At 35.0% G+C, this 17,268-nt stretch overlaps 1 protein-coding gene across 1 annotated transcript in view; it reads left to right on the top strand.

The window, feature by feature from the left end:
* The first annotated feature begins 400 nt into the window (after positions 1 to 400).
* sft2d1 (SFT2 domain containing 1) overlaps positions 401 to 17,268 on the top strand; it is a 40,198-nt gene continuing 23,330 nt past the window's right edge. Inside the window, exons 1-6 of the mRNA XM_056471289.1 lie at positions 401 to 556; positions 2,198 to 2,284; positions 5,051 to 5,136; positions 14,239 to 14,320; positions 16,119 to 16,154; positions 16,248 to 16,306. Coding sequence (XP_056327264.1) covers positions 491 to 556; positions 2,198 to 2,284; positions 5,051 to 5,136; positions 14,239 to 14,320; positions 16,119 to 16,154; positions 16,248 to 16,306 — 416 coding nt within the window. The 5' untranslated portion in view covers positions 401 to 490. The remainder of the gene's footprint in view (positions 557 to 2,197; positions 2,285 to 5,050; positions 5,137 to 14,238; positions 14,321 to 16,118; positions 16,155 to 16,247; positions 16,307 to 17,268) is intronic.

The raw sequence follows: 17,268 nt of genomic DNA, 5'->3' as shown, positions 1-17,268 counted from the left end.
TATAGTATACTATAGTATTTTTATGTCATACGCAGTTATCGTTTTTATCAGGACAGAAATAGAGTGGTTTCATGGCTAGCTACGTTAATGCCTTGTTATTAAAGAGCTGCGACTCGTAAATTAATAAAAAAATAATCAGCAGGGATTATCAGCATATAAAAAAGCAAAATACAAAGACAAAAGTATGAGCAGCAGATTCACCGCCAGTCTTCTACAGCGGTTGTTGCTAGAAGGGATAAAGTCACATAAATTATGCAGCTGTATCCCATCTAGACTTTACTGTAGGATTGGCCATTTATCTGTTTACGATTGGACAGTTTTAACGTCAATCATTGTCATACACCCAATCGTATTAGTCAGAAGTGAAATGAAAGGCGGGGCTTAGCGAAATGGGGTGGGGGAAAGTAACGTCTGGTTTGAGTGTCAGTGGTGGACTTTGAGGAAGTGTCGGATAATTTCGCTTTATCGATATTTCATCTGACGAGCAACGATGGACAAGTTGCGACGAGTATTAAGTGGTCGAGAGGAGAATGAAGAAATGGGACTAACAGCACAGGTATAAGGAAAACGGGTGTTTATTTGCAGTTTTCCTGCCTCTGTAAGCGAGAGGCCCCTCCATACAGTAACTCAGTCTATCCAGTGCTGTCATTGACAGTTTTGCTGTTTAAAAACTTTCTTTTAGATCTTACAAGCGTATTATTAAGCGAATATTTCGGATTATAATGCCTTGATATTGTGATTTATTGCTATAAAATTAAGACGGGAATTTATGAATGTTCCTTAGAGTTTACGTTGGTGTTGTTGCTGTCATGATGGTAATGTTTAACACCACAATCAGTAACTTACAACTAAAACAACAACATGACAGACATAGCATTATCACTAATTATAGTAATACCATTTGGTAAGCTTTGTTAGACTACATAGTACAGAGTAACTATATGATTGAGGTAAAGTTGGTTTTATATGCGCACATTCATTCAGTGACAACTCGTGATGTGCTCACTGCATTGTTTACCATGGTACTTTGAATTTTAGGACTGAAATCACATGTAAGTATGACTTCAAAACAACATTAGGACTATTTATTTGAGTGTAAACAATGCTTTACAAATAGTCATTGGCTGCTAATATGATTTTCCCCATTAGGATTTGCAAAGAATACTTGTCTGAAATTATATTATTAATCAACTTAAAATATAAAACCAATTTTCCCTTAATACTTTAGTGTCGGGAAACGACATGCATTTCTTTACAAATGTTCATGTGATAATGATATTTGTTAACACTGCTAACTTTACATGCTTCCTGAGGAGTAGGATTATGTGAGGTAAGGTGTCATGACATCTGGATATTGTTTAAAACAGTGGTTCCCAAAGTGGGGGTCGTGGGACAATGAAAGGGATCTAAATCTTTTTTTTTTTTTAATCTGTTGGAATTACCATATTTTATCCATATCATACTGAAGATAAAATTTGTAGTTTATACTTACAGCCTTTTGATTTATTTATTTTTATTTCTATTGGATTGTGACTCTTAGGGTGATAACATTATATTAAAAACACAGCAATAGCGTCAGAGCAAGCAGATTGATTTTATGTTGCCAATTTAAACTTTCTGGCACATTTACAGCACTCACATACATTAAAAAATTAAACTAAGAATAGACTTGGGCCTATTGGTGTGTGTGCAAGGTTTCTATATTTATAACCACCTCAGAGGATATTGGGGTTGTGAGTCACTGGCATTGTTATTTTGGGGGTTGCGGGCAGAAACTTTTGGGAACCCCTGGTTTAAAAGACCTTTAAACACTCTTGTTGACCCTCTCATGATGTTTTGTCTAATGTATGCTTGACATACATTAATGTTGTAAATGCCATTTTCCTTTTGGATGAAAAGCTAATTACACTGTAAAAAAACTATTGTTAGATTTCAGAGATGCAGAAATTAATTCATTTAGTTTTACTTTTCTGTAAACTACTCTTATTGATTATAACAGTTTGATTTATGCATGGTTATTATGTGGAAAAGTAAGAACATCAGTGTGTTTCCTTTCTGTGTTTTTCTTCCTGTGGGTCTCTGCACATATAAGTCGGTGGCATTTGATTCAGATGCGGTCAGCATGCTAAAAGCATGATCTCTTGGTCTTTGTTCTCGGGGAATTATGAACCATGTGACATCCTGTGATTCTCTTTAGGTCCTGGATGGCTCAACACTCAGTTTCAGCACACGGCTGAAGTGGTTCATCATTTGTTTCGCAGCGGGAATCCTGTGCTCAATTCTTGTAAGTTAACTTTCTTCCAAAATCTGTCAGCAGCCATACTTACACGGTGGCTAATTAAAGGGATACTTCACCCCAAAAATAACAATTAACTTAACATTTAGTCTTCATTTACCTTTATTTTTCTGTCAAACATTAAGAAGATATTTTAAAGAAAGCTGAAAACCTTTGACTGCCATAGTAGGAAAAACAACTACTATGTAAGTCGATGGTTACGTATTTCCAGTTTTCTTCAAAATAACGTTTGTGTTTAACAGAAAAAAGAAACTCAAACAGGTTTGGTAACAAGTAAATAATTACAAAATGTTCATTTTTGATCTAACTCTCCTTTTAATTTGCAATTGCAGTTTGTTAAGGAATAGTTCAAGGAAATATGAAAGTCATTTTCTCACCCTTATGCTTGTTCTCCAACAAAGATAGCAGATGTTTGTTTGAACTTCCAAGCTACAAATGAATACAATAAAAGTTGTTTACATATATCGTGACATATATAATAAATAGTACACCACCAATAGCAATTTGAATAACATATATAGGGCTCTATTTTAACGATCTAGGCACAAAGTATAAAGCACATGGTGCAAAAGCATTAAGGGTGTGTCCAAATCCACAAAAATACGCTCTGCACCCCAGCGCATGGTCTAACAGGGTTGTGCTTATTCTCTTAATGAGTTTTGGGTTTGTTTTAAGCATAACGTGAATTAAACCAATCAGAACCTCATCTCACATTCCCTTTAAGAGTTAGTTGCGTTGCGCCATGGCGCTTCACTTGCGAGAAAACGGTTAAACAGACCATCTGCAGCATGAGGATAAAGAACGAGGCTCCTCCGTTCGGCCTCTTTACTTTCTCTTTACTTTACTTTTACACTTTACTCCTTTACTTTGATGGAGTAAGGAAACAGTTGAAACGCACTCCACTGAAGACACCCATTAGCCTACATATTTAATTTAGTTTGTTAAGTGCAAAGATTTGTTTCAAAACTATTTCTAAATTCAGTTCTAATTTCCAGCAAACAAATAAATGAACAATAATAATGAAGTGTGGTCAAAAACTGAGTTATATCCAAACACACGTCCTGATCTTATGCCCCATATGGTGATGCAGACAACTCCAAAACGCGACAGGTGGATAAATCTAAACTTGTTTTTATTAAAACAAATATAAATATACATATAATAAACAATACTGATAATAATAATAATAATAATATTATACAAATGAAAATTGTATAATAATAAATAAGACTAAACTAACCCCCCCCCCCCCCCCTCCTGAGGTGAAGGCATGGAGGCAGTGGTTTTTATACTTATGTAGATAATATAAATATTTGTAACATTTTAATCCTTTGTTTTTCATATGTAAAGATATTTGTGTATTGCTGTACATCCTATGTATATTAAGCAGTGTGTAAGCATTTGGACCTGCATAGGCGCATAACTAATGCATTCTGCACTGGACTTTAGAGCAGCTTTTAGTTGGTCAATTGCCCAGTCGATTTCAGTTTCTCAGTTCCAGCGTGCCTACAATGCGCCTTAACACACCTCCTTTCTAGACCAGCACACACATGAGTCCACAAAGTGGCCCAAATGTATTTGCTATTTAAACAACATGGCTTAAAACGTTAAAATTACCACTGCGATGGTCTAAAAAAATAGCAACAAATCTTGCCAAACACATCTTGCGCCTTTTTGAGCTGGGTGTATGATAGGGCCCATAATGATAGCAGTTATCAATAACTAAGCTTTAAAATAATTCAGTGGATTAGAATGGTGTCTGAAGGATCATGGGTAACTAAAACCTCCCTCAAATCACATTCATAATGCATACCTTTAAAAAACATGTTTAAAATGGATTTTAGAGTGTCGCATCAGAAAGTTCAGGATGTTTGAAAAAATGATCCACCTAACTGTATATATGATATTTGAGAAGTTTAAATAATTTGAATAACAGCTTATGGATTCTCACTCACACAGAAAACAATCATGCAACACAATGTGAATACATGATCACAAATCGATTAACTCAGTGTCTTAGTTCTTTAATGGCACACATTTCCTCTTCCTCCTTCTGCAAATGTGTTCAGTTGGTGTGTAGTTTGGCCACAGAGTGATAACACACTTGCGATAAGGCTTACATCACAAACCGCAAACTATACATGCAGACTGCTTTATAATATACCAACAAGATTTTTGTGAGGCTAGAGTGCCTTTATTAATTCTCTAAAGCTTCAAAGAGTAATTGCAAATATGTAGAATAACTTATTTTTAATGTAACCTGAAGAATCATTTAGCATGTCACTTACTTTTTTTTTTGTCAAATGCGTCAATGTCCATACAGTTTTAAGTGTTTGGATTAAAGAGCTAGTTCACCCAAAATGAACATTTACTCATTTGCTTACCCTTCACTTGTTTCAAACCTTTATAAGTTTCTTTCATCTGCTGAACACAAATGCAGATATTTCCAAGAAAGCTGAAATCCATTGACTTCCATAGTAGGAAAAACAAATACTGTGGAAGTCAATGGTTACTGATTTTAAGCATTTTTCAAAATATCTTCTTTTGTGTTCAACAGTAGGAGGACAGTCTATACACCTTGTGCTCTATGCAAAACCTTTGTAACACCACTAGGTGGCAGAACTGTTTAATGTTTACGTATGCAAGCTCTAAAATTGAGAGTGAGTGAATCAGAATGATTTTATTTCATTGCAGACATTTTTAAAATTGATTTAAAAACTGACTGAAAATGTATGTTGCTTTCCTCTGGCACAGGGAACTGCACTCCTCTTCTTGCCTAAAGCTGGAATTAAACTTTTTGCTGTATTCTACACCCTCGGAAACATTGCAGCACTTTCAAGGTAAGCATATTAGTGGCTGTGTGTATAGGGCATGCATGCAATAAGGTCACTACGTTTGTCCTGCTTTTTAGAGAGATTTTTACATTTTATAGTACACACCAATAAAACAACACCAATAAAATAACAAAATACATTGAATAAAAATAGTAATACAAAGAAAAGAATAGTAATAAATGAGGGAAAACAATCAGGGCATACAAAAGGCTTTTATTAGGGGGCAGTCAACATATTAAGTCAGGGGTGGGCAAACTCGGTCCTGGAGGGCCGGTGTCCTGCACAGTTTAGCTCCAACACTAATCAAACACACCTGAACAAGCTAATCAGTATCTGCAAGATATAAGCAGGTGTGTTTGATTAGAGTTGGAGCTAAACTGTGCAGGGCACAGGCCCTCCAGGACCGAGTTTGCCCACCCCTGTATTAAGTGCTACATTTCTTGTCGGAATCACCTTTATGTCGGTCCAGGTGATCAAGGAATGGTTGCCATATATTGTAAAAAGCAGTGTCCTGCATTTATGTATTTTTCTTCCCTGAAATAAAAATAAAGTTTAAATAAAAAAACAGGAAGGTAAGTGGTTGCAAATAATTTATATGGGCTGAATATAAAAAAAACAAACAAACAAATTAAATTAAGTTTTTTTTTGTTTGTTTGTTTTTTAATACTTTTATTTTAAGGTTTTTTAAATACAGCAGAAAAAAACAAACAATATTGTCTCAAATTATACACGTTTTGCAGGTAAATATATGAATTGGCATACATGTGGGTTCAGCTGTTGGGGATACAAAATGTAGTGATGCACAGTATGTAGACATCAAAAAGTCCTATTAGGTAGTGTGCCAGTCAGTTTTCATGAAGGGTGCTGGATTTGGACGTTTCAGGTGTAAGTATCCAAGAAAGGGTTCCAACGAAAATAATTTTTCATTGGAATTGGACCTGATAAATCTGAGCCTTTCCAAGTGGATACCGGAGTCCATAGACATTAACCAGGTTTGAAAAGAAGGAGGTAAAGGAGATTTCCAGTTTTTTAGTATTAGCCACTTGGCCACAGTCATGCCTAGAGTAAGAGCTTGTTGGAGATGTTTTGGAAGGGTGAGGGAGTGTTCTGAAACACCAAAAAGCTCTGTGTCCGGTTGGAGGGAAATATTATAGGCCTTGGAGTATAAATCAAAAATGTTTGTCCAAAAATTGAACAAAGTCGGGCAAAACCAAAACATATGAGCTGTGGTGTCCTCTGTAATTTGACAATACAAATTAAATTTAGTTTGTTTAAATTCAGCCCATTTTTGCAACCACTTACCCTAATTTTTTTAGTAAATCTAATGAATTATTTTCAGTGTATTATTGTAATATTATTTTTTCTTCCCTGAAATAAAAATACCCCAAACATTATTATCATTTATTCATAATTAAACCTACGATGCTAGTGTTATTATTGACATTTATGTAGTCATTATTTCAAACAGCTTTGGCATGTCCTACTCCTAAATTTTGGAATAACAAAACACTTCAAACCTCATTCGATAGGAAAAGTCGTTTTAAAAAGTAATAAAAAAATCTTGATTTTTAGACTAGCTGATATCCCGAGGTTGACTTTTTTATTTTATTCATTCATTTTCTTTTTGGCTTAGTCACTTTATTAATCTGCAGTCGCCACAGCGAAATGAACCGCCAACTTATCCAGCATATTTTGCGCAGTGGATGCCCTTCCAGCTGCAACCCAACACTGGGAAACATCCATACACTCTCATTCACTCTCATACACTACGGACAACTGGAGCATCCGGAGGAACACGGGGAGAATATGCAAACTCCACACAGAAACGCCAACTGACCCAGTCGAGGCTCGAACCAGCAACCTTCTTACTGTGAGGCGACAACGCTACCCGCTGCGCCACCACGTCGCCTTATTTTATTTTATTTCAGTTTAGTGTTTCTTATTTTATCACAGAATATTTGTATCTGTTGTGTTATGGAAAGTGACTTATATGTTCTTTTTGAATGTGTGGGTAAAAAAAAAAATGTTTTCCCCATTGAACAAAATACATTTTATTTTAGGAAACATTTATAATAATTTGGAGCAGTTAACATGTCAGGCTAAATGCTTACAATAAATCTTTGACTTCTGCTCTTTTAATTAGTTTCAAAATCACAGATTTCTATACAACACATTTTACAAAATACCTAAAAAAACTTACAAATATCATTGGAACGGTATAACAGAATATGATAAAACCTTGACTTTTCCAAACCGCGGTAAACCTTGTAACCAGTTATCATCCCATGCCTAGTGACTTATGCATGATCTTTTAATGATTCCATTGACCAAATTGGTTATAGGAGCTTCCCTGTTTTGTGATGATTTATTCTGTGATGAAATTCATCTAAACTGATTACCACCGACCCAAAACAGCCCACATGTGCACTGAAATGAACCCCGATTTAAGAAAAAAGGCGTGATTACATGAAGAGACGATATGGTTTAGGGCTGCACGATATTGGAAAAAACTGACCGTGTGATATTTTATTTTCTGCGCCAAATATTGTGATTTATATATACAATTTCACCAGATAAAAGATATATAACTATTTCACCAGATGACTTGAAAACTCCTATTTAGAAAGAATTTATTAATTTAGATTGAGTGTAATAATTCTGTTGGGAAGCGAATCATTCATAGAAATGTCAAAAAAACCGAATTAAAAGCAAAGATAAAATTCAATTCAATTCAATTCACCTTTATTTGTATAGCTCTTATACAATGTAGATTGTGTCAAAGCAGCTTCACATAAAAGGTCATAGTAAATAGTAAATTGGAACAGTGTAGTTCAGTTTGTAGTGTTTAAGTTCAGTTCAGTTTAGCTCAGTTCAGTGTGGTTTAATAATCACTACTGAGAGTCCAAATATTGAAGAGCAAATCCAACGATGCGCAGCTCTACAGATCCCGAACCATGCAAGCCAGTGGCGACAGCGGAGAGGGAAAAAAAACTTCACTAAATGGCGATAGTGAAGAAAAAAAACCTTGAGAGAAACCAGGCTCAGTTGGGCACGACCATTTTAATTTCTCCGCTGGCCAAACGTCTTGTGCAGAGCTGCAGTCTCAGTGGCGGAGGCTGGAAGCTGGCCTCAGCGAAGACTCGTCTGTCTCTGGAGCATCACAGGAATCAGTCTCATGTTCTCCACTCTTCCATGACCATCACAGTAGCTGCTCAGGATACGGCCTGGTCCAGGATATGGAAACCTTGGGATCATCTCGTCGTTGGTCTTGGATCGAATCAGTGACTCTGCATAGTCTGAGGGCCTCGGGAAGAGTATCTCCAGGTGGAAATGGAGAATAAAGAAAATAATTAGCGTAGCTGCTGTTCATAGTGTATATCAACAAGATGCAGAACCTGTGTGGAAACCCGCTGAGTGGAGCACTAAGTGTATGCTTTACTGAACAGATAGGTCTTTAATCTAGTTTTGAATTGGGAGAGTGTGTCTGAGCCTCAGACGTTATCAGGAAGGCTATTCCAGAGTTTCGGAGCTATAAATGAGAAGGCTCGACCTCCTTTACTCGACTTTGTTATTCTAGGTACTACCAGAAGCCCTAAGTTTTGAGACCTTAAAGAGCGAGTTGGATTGTAGCGAGACAGAAGATTGGTTAGATAAACAGGAGCTAGATTATTTAAAGCTTTATATGTAAGAAGCAATATTTTAAATTCAATACGAAACTTAACAGGCAGCCAGTGTAAGGAGGATAAAATTGGGGGGATGTGATCAAATTTTCTAGACCTGGTAAGAACTCTGGCAGCTGCATTTTGTACTAAAAGTGAAATAAACAGAGTTTTAGGTTTTTTGGGACAGTTTAATGGTATTCAGGTTCAGAAATTAAGAAACAAATCTAAAAATAACACTGCAAATGTCTTTACTGGATAAATAATTCAATAAAATTATTCTTTATTAAAGTTACAAATTGTAAAATGTCTTGTGCCTGAATACTTTGAACACATGCAAATGAACAACTTTTACTCCGTTATAGTTAAACTCTAAAATAACCTCACAATTCACACGTGTTTGTATCTACTGGTCAACTATAATCATTACTTAACATTGCAGGTCCTGTGATGTGACTATTGCGGATGTGCACATTGCGATATCAATGCTGAAACGATATATTGTGCAGCCCTAATGTGGTTTCATAACTGTGCTTTGTCAGTCCACCGACTCTAAGGATAATATATTTTCTTTGTCAAGTTTAAGTTGTCAATCACTTGTTCTTGTACCCTTCAGAGGTCTTTGTTGGCTGTCTTCGACATGCATTGTCTCCTCGTGTAAGCTTAGATGTTTGTTCTCCTCCTTTTACAATGTTGTTGGGTTGTCATGTAGCAAGATGTTCTGTTCCCAAAAGACTGAATACAAGCCTCTCTAGTCCTCACCAGTTTGATATTACAAATGGGTGATTGACGATTCTCTGCATGGCCTAGTTTTTAAGCAATTGATGTAGAATCTTTTGAAAGCATTTCTTGTGTAGTTTTGCTGTGAAATATACACACAATTACACACATTATTTTTTACACCACAATATATCACTTTAAACTATAAAAATGTCACTTAAAAGTCACTTTGTCAACATCAGAAGTTGTTGGATAAAATATCAAGATACCATAATGCAATTCAGAGGCATAAATAAATGGGAAGAAAAAACATGAGTCACAAAATTGCCAAAATTTGTGGGAAATCTGCATCAATAAAAAAAATTGTAAACGCCTACAAATTATGTGTCCAATTTAGCAAATTTGCAGAATCACAAAATTCTGGAGGGACTTCAAAACACAACAGCTGCCAGTTTTTCTGTTCATTATGGAAATACAGATTTTAATATGTTTATTTTTTTCAAACTTAATATTGATCAGTGAAAATCTAGGAAACGTTTAGGAATTTGACAATTGACTTAAATTGGGGGAGTATGTTGTATATAAATATCATTTATTCATTTTTCATTTTCTCCTTTTGCTTTTTTTTGGGGGGGTAATAAGGGGAATTGGTATGGGAAATCTAACCAGAACATTTGTAGATATATACCCTATTAAAAAAGGCTTGTCGTCAATCTCAGTTGTAAGAGCAACAAATAATAACTTGACTGCTAGTTGATCATTTGGAAAAGTGGCAGAAGGTGGATTTTTTTCTGAATTATGAATTATCTGTTGAACTGCATCCCAATCATCACAAATACTGCAGAAGACCTACTGAACCCAAGATTCTCACAGAAATCTGTCAAGTTTGGTGAAGAAAAAATCACGGTTTAGGGTTACATTCAGTATGAGGGCGTGCGAGAGATCTGCAGAGTGAATGGCAACATCAACAGCCTGAGGTATCAAGATATTTGTGTTGCCCATTACATTACAAACCACAGGAGAGGGTGAATTCTTCAGCAGGATAGCGCTCCTTCTCATACTTCAGCCTCCACATCAAAGTTCCTGAAAGCAAAGAGAGTCAAGCTGCTCCAGGATTGGCCAGCCCAGTCACCAGACATGAACATTATTGAGCATGTCTGGGGTAAGATGAAGGAGGCATTGAGGATGAATCCAAAGAATGTTGACGAACTCTGGGAGTCCTGCAAGAACGCTTTCTTTGCCATTCCAGATGACTTTATTAATCAGTGATTTGAGTCATTGCAGAGATGTATGGATGCAGTCCTCCAAGCTCATGATGGAGTCAGACACAATATTCATTCTGTTTCCACTGCAGCATGACTTTATATTCTATACTGGACATTATTTCTGTTAAGTGACAAGACTTGTCTAAGCGAAGTCAGACCTTACTGTCCTAATTAAATCATTAAACATCAAGGCATGATTATATTTTATTTTATTTGGTAAAATAAATGTAATCTAGAATAAACGTAAACTTAATTTGTTTGTTTAATTTCAGCTTATATAAATTATTTGCAATGAACCATTTTTTCAATGTAGATAAAACTCTAGAAAAGCGTGACGTTTATATTAAACAGAACATTTGCGGTCAGCTATTTCCAGTCATGATGTAGGAACAAGGAAGAGACCTAATTAGTAACCAGGTCTGTGAAATGAAAAAAGAAATGACCCAGAAGAAGTTTCCTGGCATTTTCCCAGACTGCACCTCTGTACACTTTGAAAGTTTTAACCCTGTGACAAATGATTAAACTGGCCTTTATTGAAAGATTTGATCAGGTTTGATTAGTAACTAGACTCTGTCTTCAATCGCAGACTTGTCTTGACAGAGCCACAGAGGTTAAGTCTTTAGAGCGAAGGGTCATGCTGTCTGGGTTACCTGCTATTAGTACACACAACACTGGCTCTGGTAGCAGTTTCACGAAAATCTGCCAGCATGATCAGGAAACCACATTTATAGGCCGTGACCCAGACTCAAGAGAGGATGCAGATCATGGTATTTACTGACAGCTCTGTTTTTATATTCAGACGACCTGATCTGAATTCAGTATACATTATTAAAAATATCTATTAATTAACAGTTCCCGTATTTTGTGTTTTCCATTTATTTACAGTTGTGAATTGCATTATGGGATGTTGATCTCTGCTCTGTTGACTTTAGATGTTGAAAATTCAACTCTCAAGTTTAACAAAGTGACTTTTATTGACATTTTAGTTGTTTGAAATAATATAATGTTTAAGAAATAATATATATATAGAGAAAATAAGTCTGTAAAATAACATAAAATGTACCAGCAGGTTATTACAAGGTTTTTGTAGCCTAATATACAACACACCCAGACAATATAGCACTGCAAATTAAAATAAAAGTCACATTTTCCAACTTTTCAAAGGTTAAACATTGTCAGAAGAAAGATGAAGGTCTCATAGTGCGATTCAAAAGCATAAATAAACATAACATATAATACATATAAAAACATGAATCGCTGAATTTGGAAAACTGCTCATTTACGGATATTTTTCACAGTGTACAGTGGTGTGAAAAAGTGTTTGTCCCTTACTGATTTCTTCTTTTTTTTTTTTGCTTGTTTGTCACACAAACAATGTTTCAGGTCGTCAAACTAATGTAAATATTAGTCAAAGATAACATAAGTAAACACATGATGTGGTTTTAAAATGAACGTTTTTATTAAGAGAAAACAAAATACAAAACTACACAGCCCTGAAAGATTGTATGCTCAAAAAATTACATTTTCTGTTTTTTATTTACTTATACTACTTATTTAATCTCAGCTGAATCAATACAATTCTTAAGGTATTTTTTTGGGCACAACTTATTTGTTTTATGTTCAATCCACTTAAATTTATGAAAACTATAAAGTTACCTTAAATTTCTTCATGTGTTGGTTTTACAGTGTATATAGGGCTATTTAGGGCGCCGCAGTGGCACAGTAGGTAGTGCTGTTGCCTTACAGCAAGAAGATTTGAGCCTCGGCTGGGTCAGTTGGCGTTTCTGTGTGGATATTGCATGTTCTCCTTGAATTCGCGTGGGTTTCCTCCGGGTGCTCCGGTTTCCCCCACAGTCCAAAGACATGTGGTACAGGTGAATTGGGATGGCTAAATTGTCTGTAGTGTATGAGTGTGAGTGAGTGTGTGTGGATGTTTCCCAGAGATGGGTTGCGGCTAGAAAGGGCATCTGATGCGTAAAACATGTGCTGGATAAGTTGGCGGTACATTCTGCAGTCGCAACCCCAGAATAATAAAGGGAATAGGCCAAAAAGAAAATAAATGAATAGGGTACTTACTTTATATTAAATTATAAATAATATTTTTTTCTCTGTGACCTGTCAGACGTATTGGTCATTTTCTATAAATAGGGGTGTCACACTAATGGACAACAAAACTTGACCATTTTATAATGGTTCTAAAAAATAAAACCTCTAAAAAAATTTCTGACAAAAATTTATTAGCTACATGTCATGGGCTTCAGTCACATGGTTATTAATGGAGTCCTTCAATTATATACAGTTTTCTGTGGAATTGACCTATTTAAAATAAATATATTACAGTGTCAAACCAGACGACATAATTTTCAGTGACAAAATGTATAAATTTCCTTTTTTTTTAGAAAAATGAGGGGAAAAAAGATTGCCATTTACTGAAAAAGCCACTCATAAAATTAGGCCTGAGGTATTATTATTGATTTTATGATTTGTTTTTAATTTAAAAGAGTTAGAATTTATTGAACTATGCATGAGACGACCAAACCATAGGACAGTTTTGATTTGGCTCAGATGGATGGATGGATGGTTGGATAGATGGACAGATAGGCAAACAGACAGATAGACAGACAGACAGACAGACAGACAGACAGACAGACAGACAGACAAACAGACAGACAGACAGACAGACAGATAGAAAGAAAGAACATTTTAGTCTTATTTCCAGTCACCTGAGTATGTTAGCTTTATTCATTTATTTATAAATGTCAGATAACAACGACCCCAAATTCCTGCTCTTGTAGGAGAGTGGATGACATCATGGCTGGATAATGCATTAGTGTTTCTGTGATCTAATAAGTGTTTAAGGTTGCTTGAGTAATGCAGGGGAGATGGGTTCAGCCCCCTGAGACCTGCACACAGACCATCTACTCTCAGGGTCAGTCAATGTGATTCCAGACGATTTTTCTGATGTCTCACAGCATAAATTAATAATAATAAAAGCGTATATAGATTGGGGAATTATGCTAATTAGTGTCTTTTGTGTCTGTCACTGAAATGAAAATCAATAGGATGGCGTTTTTTGCAAGTGCTACCAACCAAAGGAGGATTGGGGTAGCATAACATGATATTGGAAACATTTATATTGGGATATTTAGTTTTTCTGCAATATATTTTGCGATAAATACAATTTCACAAGAAAAGGAATTGATAATATTAGGCTAATTGTGATTATTCTGCATAATAATTAAATTATAGACATATAAAAACAAAAAGAGCGGCGATACAAATGAAAAAAAACGTGCTTTTCTGATTTTCTGAATAATAATCCATGAATCTTAAGGAAATTGTCAGCAAACTATTAAGCTTTTGTTACTTCTTAATGCACCTATTGAGCACCTTTAGCATTAGTAGATGTAATGGATACATGTGGTCTGTGAATTGATCTCATTGTGTGTCCCTGTTCTTCACAGCACCTGTTTCCTGATGGGTCCAGTTAAACAGCTAAAGCGTATGTTTGAGCCCACTAGGCTTATTGCCACCATTATGATGCTGGTAAGATCATAATAAGAGCGTCTAGCACACCACACTGCAGAGCTGATGAGAAAAGACATTTAGAAAAGGCAAATTTAACCTAAATACAAAACTACATGAATCTACTACTTAAATTGCCCTCTAATTCTAATAACTGGTTGGTCCATCTGTAGCAGCAACAACTGCAATCAAGCCTTTTCGATAACTTGCAATGAGTCTGTTACAGCGCTGTGGGGGAATTTATGATCGTCTTGGGCATTATAGCAGCCTAGGCAAGGTAAATGGATTGCTTTGGCCTTTTTGCAGTCAGAAATCTAGATGGTCTTAAGGGGACCATGAGGCATTAAGAGAACCGCTGCAGTAATCCAGGAAAGTCATCGCTGGTCTTTGTGTCTATATCTTATAATTCAATTTTGGTCAGCAAAATGTAAAGCTGATGTAAGCAGACTATGAAATGATTTCTAAATGCCAAATTTGCCACAGACATCCAAAATTACAATAATCTTACTATAAGAAATCTTTAAAAATACTTATATATTTTTATTTGTGTGCAGTATTTAGGTTTCAATTATTGTTATATAGTCTGAGACCGTAAAATGAGCAATAATTGATTGATGATGATAATATTGAATGATAAAATTGAATGGTAATATGTTACAACCTCAAATCAGAAGAAGTTGGAACAGTATGGAAAACGCAAATAAAAAAAGAAAGTAGTGATTTACAGTTTTACTTTGACCTATATTTTATTGCAGACAATATGAACATAAATTATTTCAATTTTATTTGTAAATATACATCCTTTCCTGTCATTCAGACCTGCAACACATTCCAAAAAAGTTGGGACAGGAGCAGTTTAGGGCTAGTAATCTGGTAAATTGGTTGAACAATGATGTGATTTGAAACAGGTGATGCCAACAGGTGATTGTAATTATGATTTGGTATAAAAGCAGCATTCAAGAAAGGTCTAGTCCTTTAGGAGCAAATATGGGCTGAGGATCGCCAGTTTGCCAACAAATACATGAGCAAATTATTGAAATGTTTATAAACAATTTTTCACAAAGAAAGATAGGAAAACATTTGGATATTTCACCTTCAACAGTGCATAACATCATTAAAAGATTCAAGGAATCTGGAGGGATTTCAGTGCGTAGAGGACAAGGTCGCAAGCCTAAGCTGAACAACCTTGATAGATCCGATCCACCAGGTGGCGCTGCATCTAGAATCCTCTTTCGTCTATAAGCAATATCACCACATGGGTTCTGGACAAACATTTGTCAAGTACTACAATACAGAGTTACATCCACAAATGCCAGTCAATATGTACTTTGCCAAAAGGAAGCCCTATGTTAACAGTGTCCAAAAGCATCGTCAAGGTCTCTGGGCTCTTTTTCTGATTTGGGGTTGTAAATATTTTAAATACTTTAAAATCCTATTTTTTCCCAAGGATGTAAAGCAGATTTTTTTATCATCCTCACTACTGTATTCTTCTTCATATATCACTCTAATATGTCAAATAAACTACAGACTAAAACTGTATGAGTAAAAAGAATTTTAGATTTTTCCTTATTTTAAAAAAATATGACGTGCTTTAAAAAAGAGCTATTTAATTGCTCTGGATTACCTATGATGCAAATAATGAATATTGACTCATTTCACTAAAATCTGGATTAATCCTCTAATGTTTACCCTATCAGCTGTTAACAGGGTCATTGTTTCCACATGCAATGCAAGCATATACATCTATGAAAAAATAGTTTTGATGTGCTTCACGGGTATTTATTCACATCTTTATAACCTATGTGTGCTTTTCCTTCAGCTTTTCCTCGTGTTGACATTATGTGCTGTGTTTTGGGTAAGTTATCTATACAGAATAGCTTCATTTCTAATATTCATTTTCTAATATTCATAATGTACATTAATATTTGTATTTTTTGTTCTCTTGCAGTGGAACAAAAGGGCTCTGGCGATTATCTTCTGCATTTTGCAGTTCTTGGCCATGACATGGTATGTGACCTCAGCCTTATAAGAATAAAAATAGTTAAATGATTTAGCAGGGTTTGTTTCAGATGATATTAAAATAATTATTATTTGATACAAATCTCATAATAATCTGTCTTTCTGTCCTTTATTCGGACAGACTTCAGTTTTGTAGTTATTTTTAGCAGATTACATGTTAAACATTTATTAATTTTTGTGATATGAACATCTGATTGTAATAGTACCATCATAATGGTGCACTAGCCTAGCTTGCCGAACTTAAATGTTTTTTAAATTTACAGTAAAAAAAAACTAGCATCTGCGGTTGCCTGAATTTTACTGTTAAAAATATGGTAGAAACCTTAAAACAAATGTAAAAATGTTACGGGAAACTACCGTATTTCATTAATTTATACTGTTATGCACTAATGTTTTGAAGTAGCAACATATAAACATCATATCTTTGTTACACAGACAAAAACACAACCATTATCATATGGAGATGATAAAATGTATAAAATATGGTGAACCAAATGCTCATCACAACTTTCCCAAAGGCTGAAAAAATACTAATACACAGAAGGTGTTCAGTGTCATTTAGACAAGATCAGACAAGATTAAGATTAAAGAAATGCAAATACATAAAATTAATGCCATAAACATGTATTAAAATTAGATGTAACATAAAACAGTAATGTCTGTACAGTAGCTGATTAGAATAAAAGTAAAATGAAACTTAGTAATGTCAACAAAAAAAAAACAAATTACAGGAAATTCTAGGAAAGGTTATTTACTGTATATATTAAGGAAGCTTACTGTTAATCAGGATACAGGTTTTTACTGTTGCATGTTTGCTGTTGAAATTATAGACATTTTTTACAGTGTGTGTTGTCATGCAGGAAATTCTGGTAAAATCATATTACAGTTATTTACCGTATATGTTATGAAGACTAACTGTTAACCAAGTTGCATTTTTATTTTTATTTTTT

The sequence above is a fragment of the Danio aesculapii genome, chromosome 13 (genome assembly GCF_903798145.1).
Source record: "Danio aesculapii chromosome 13, fDanAes4.1, whole genome shotgun sequence".
NCBI lineage: Eukaryota > Metazoa > Chordata > Actinopteri > Cypriniformes > Danionidae > Danio > Danio aesculapii.
Note: the sequence above shows the minus strand (reverse complement) of the source record. Positions and strands in the feature narration are given on the sequence as shown.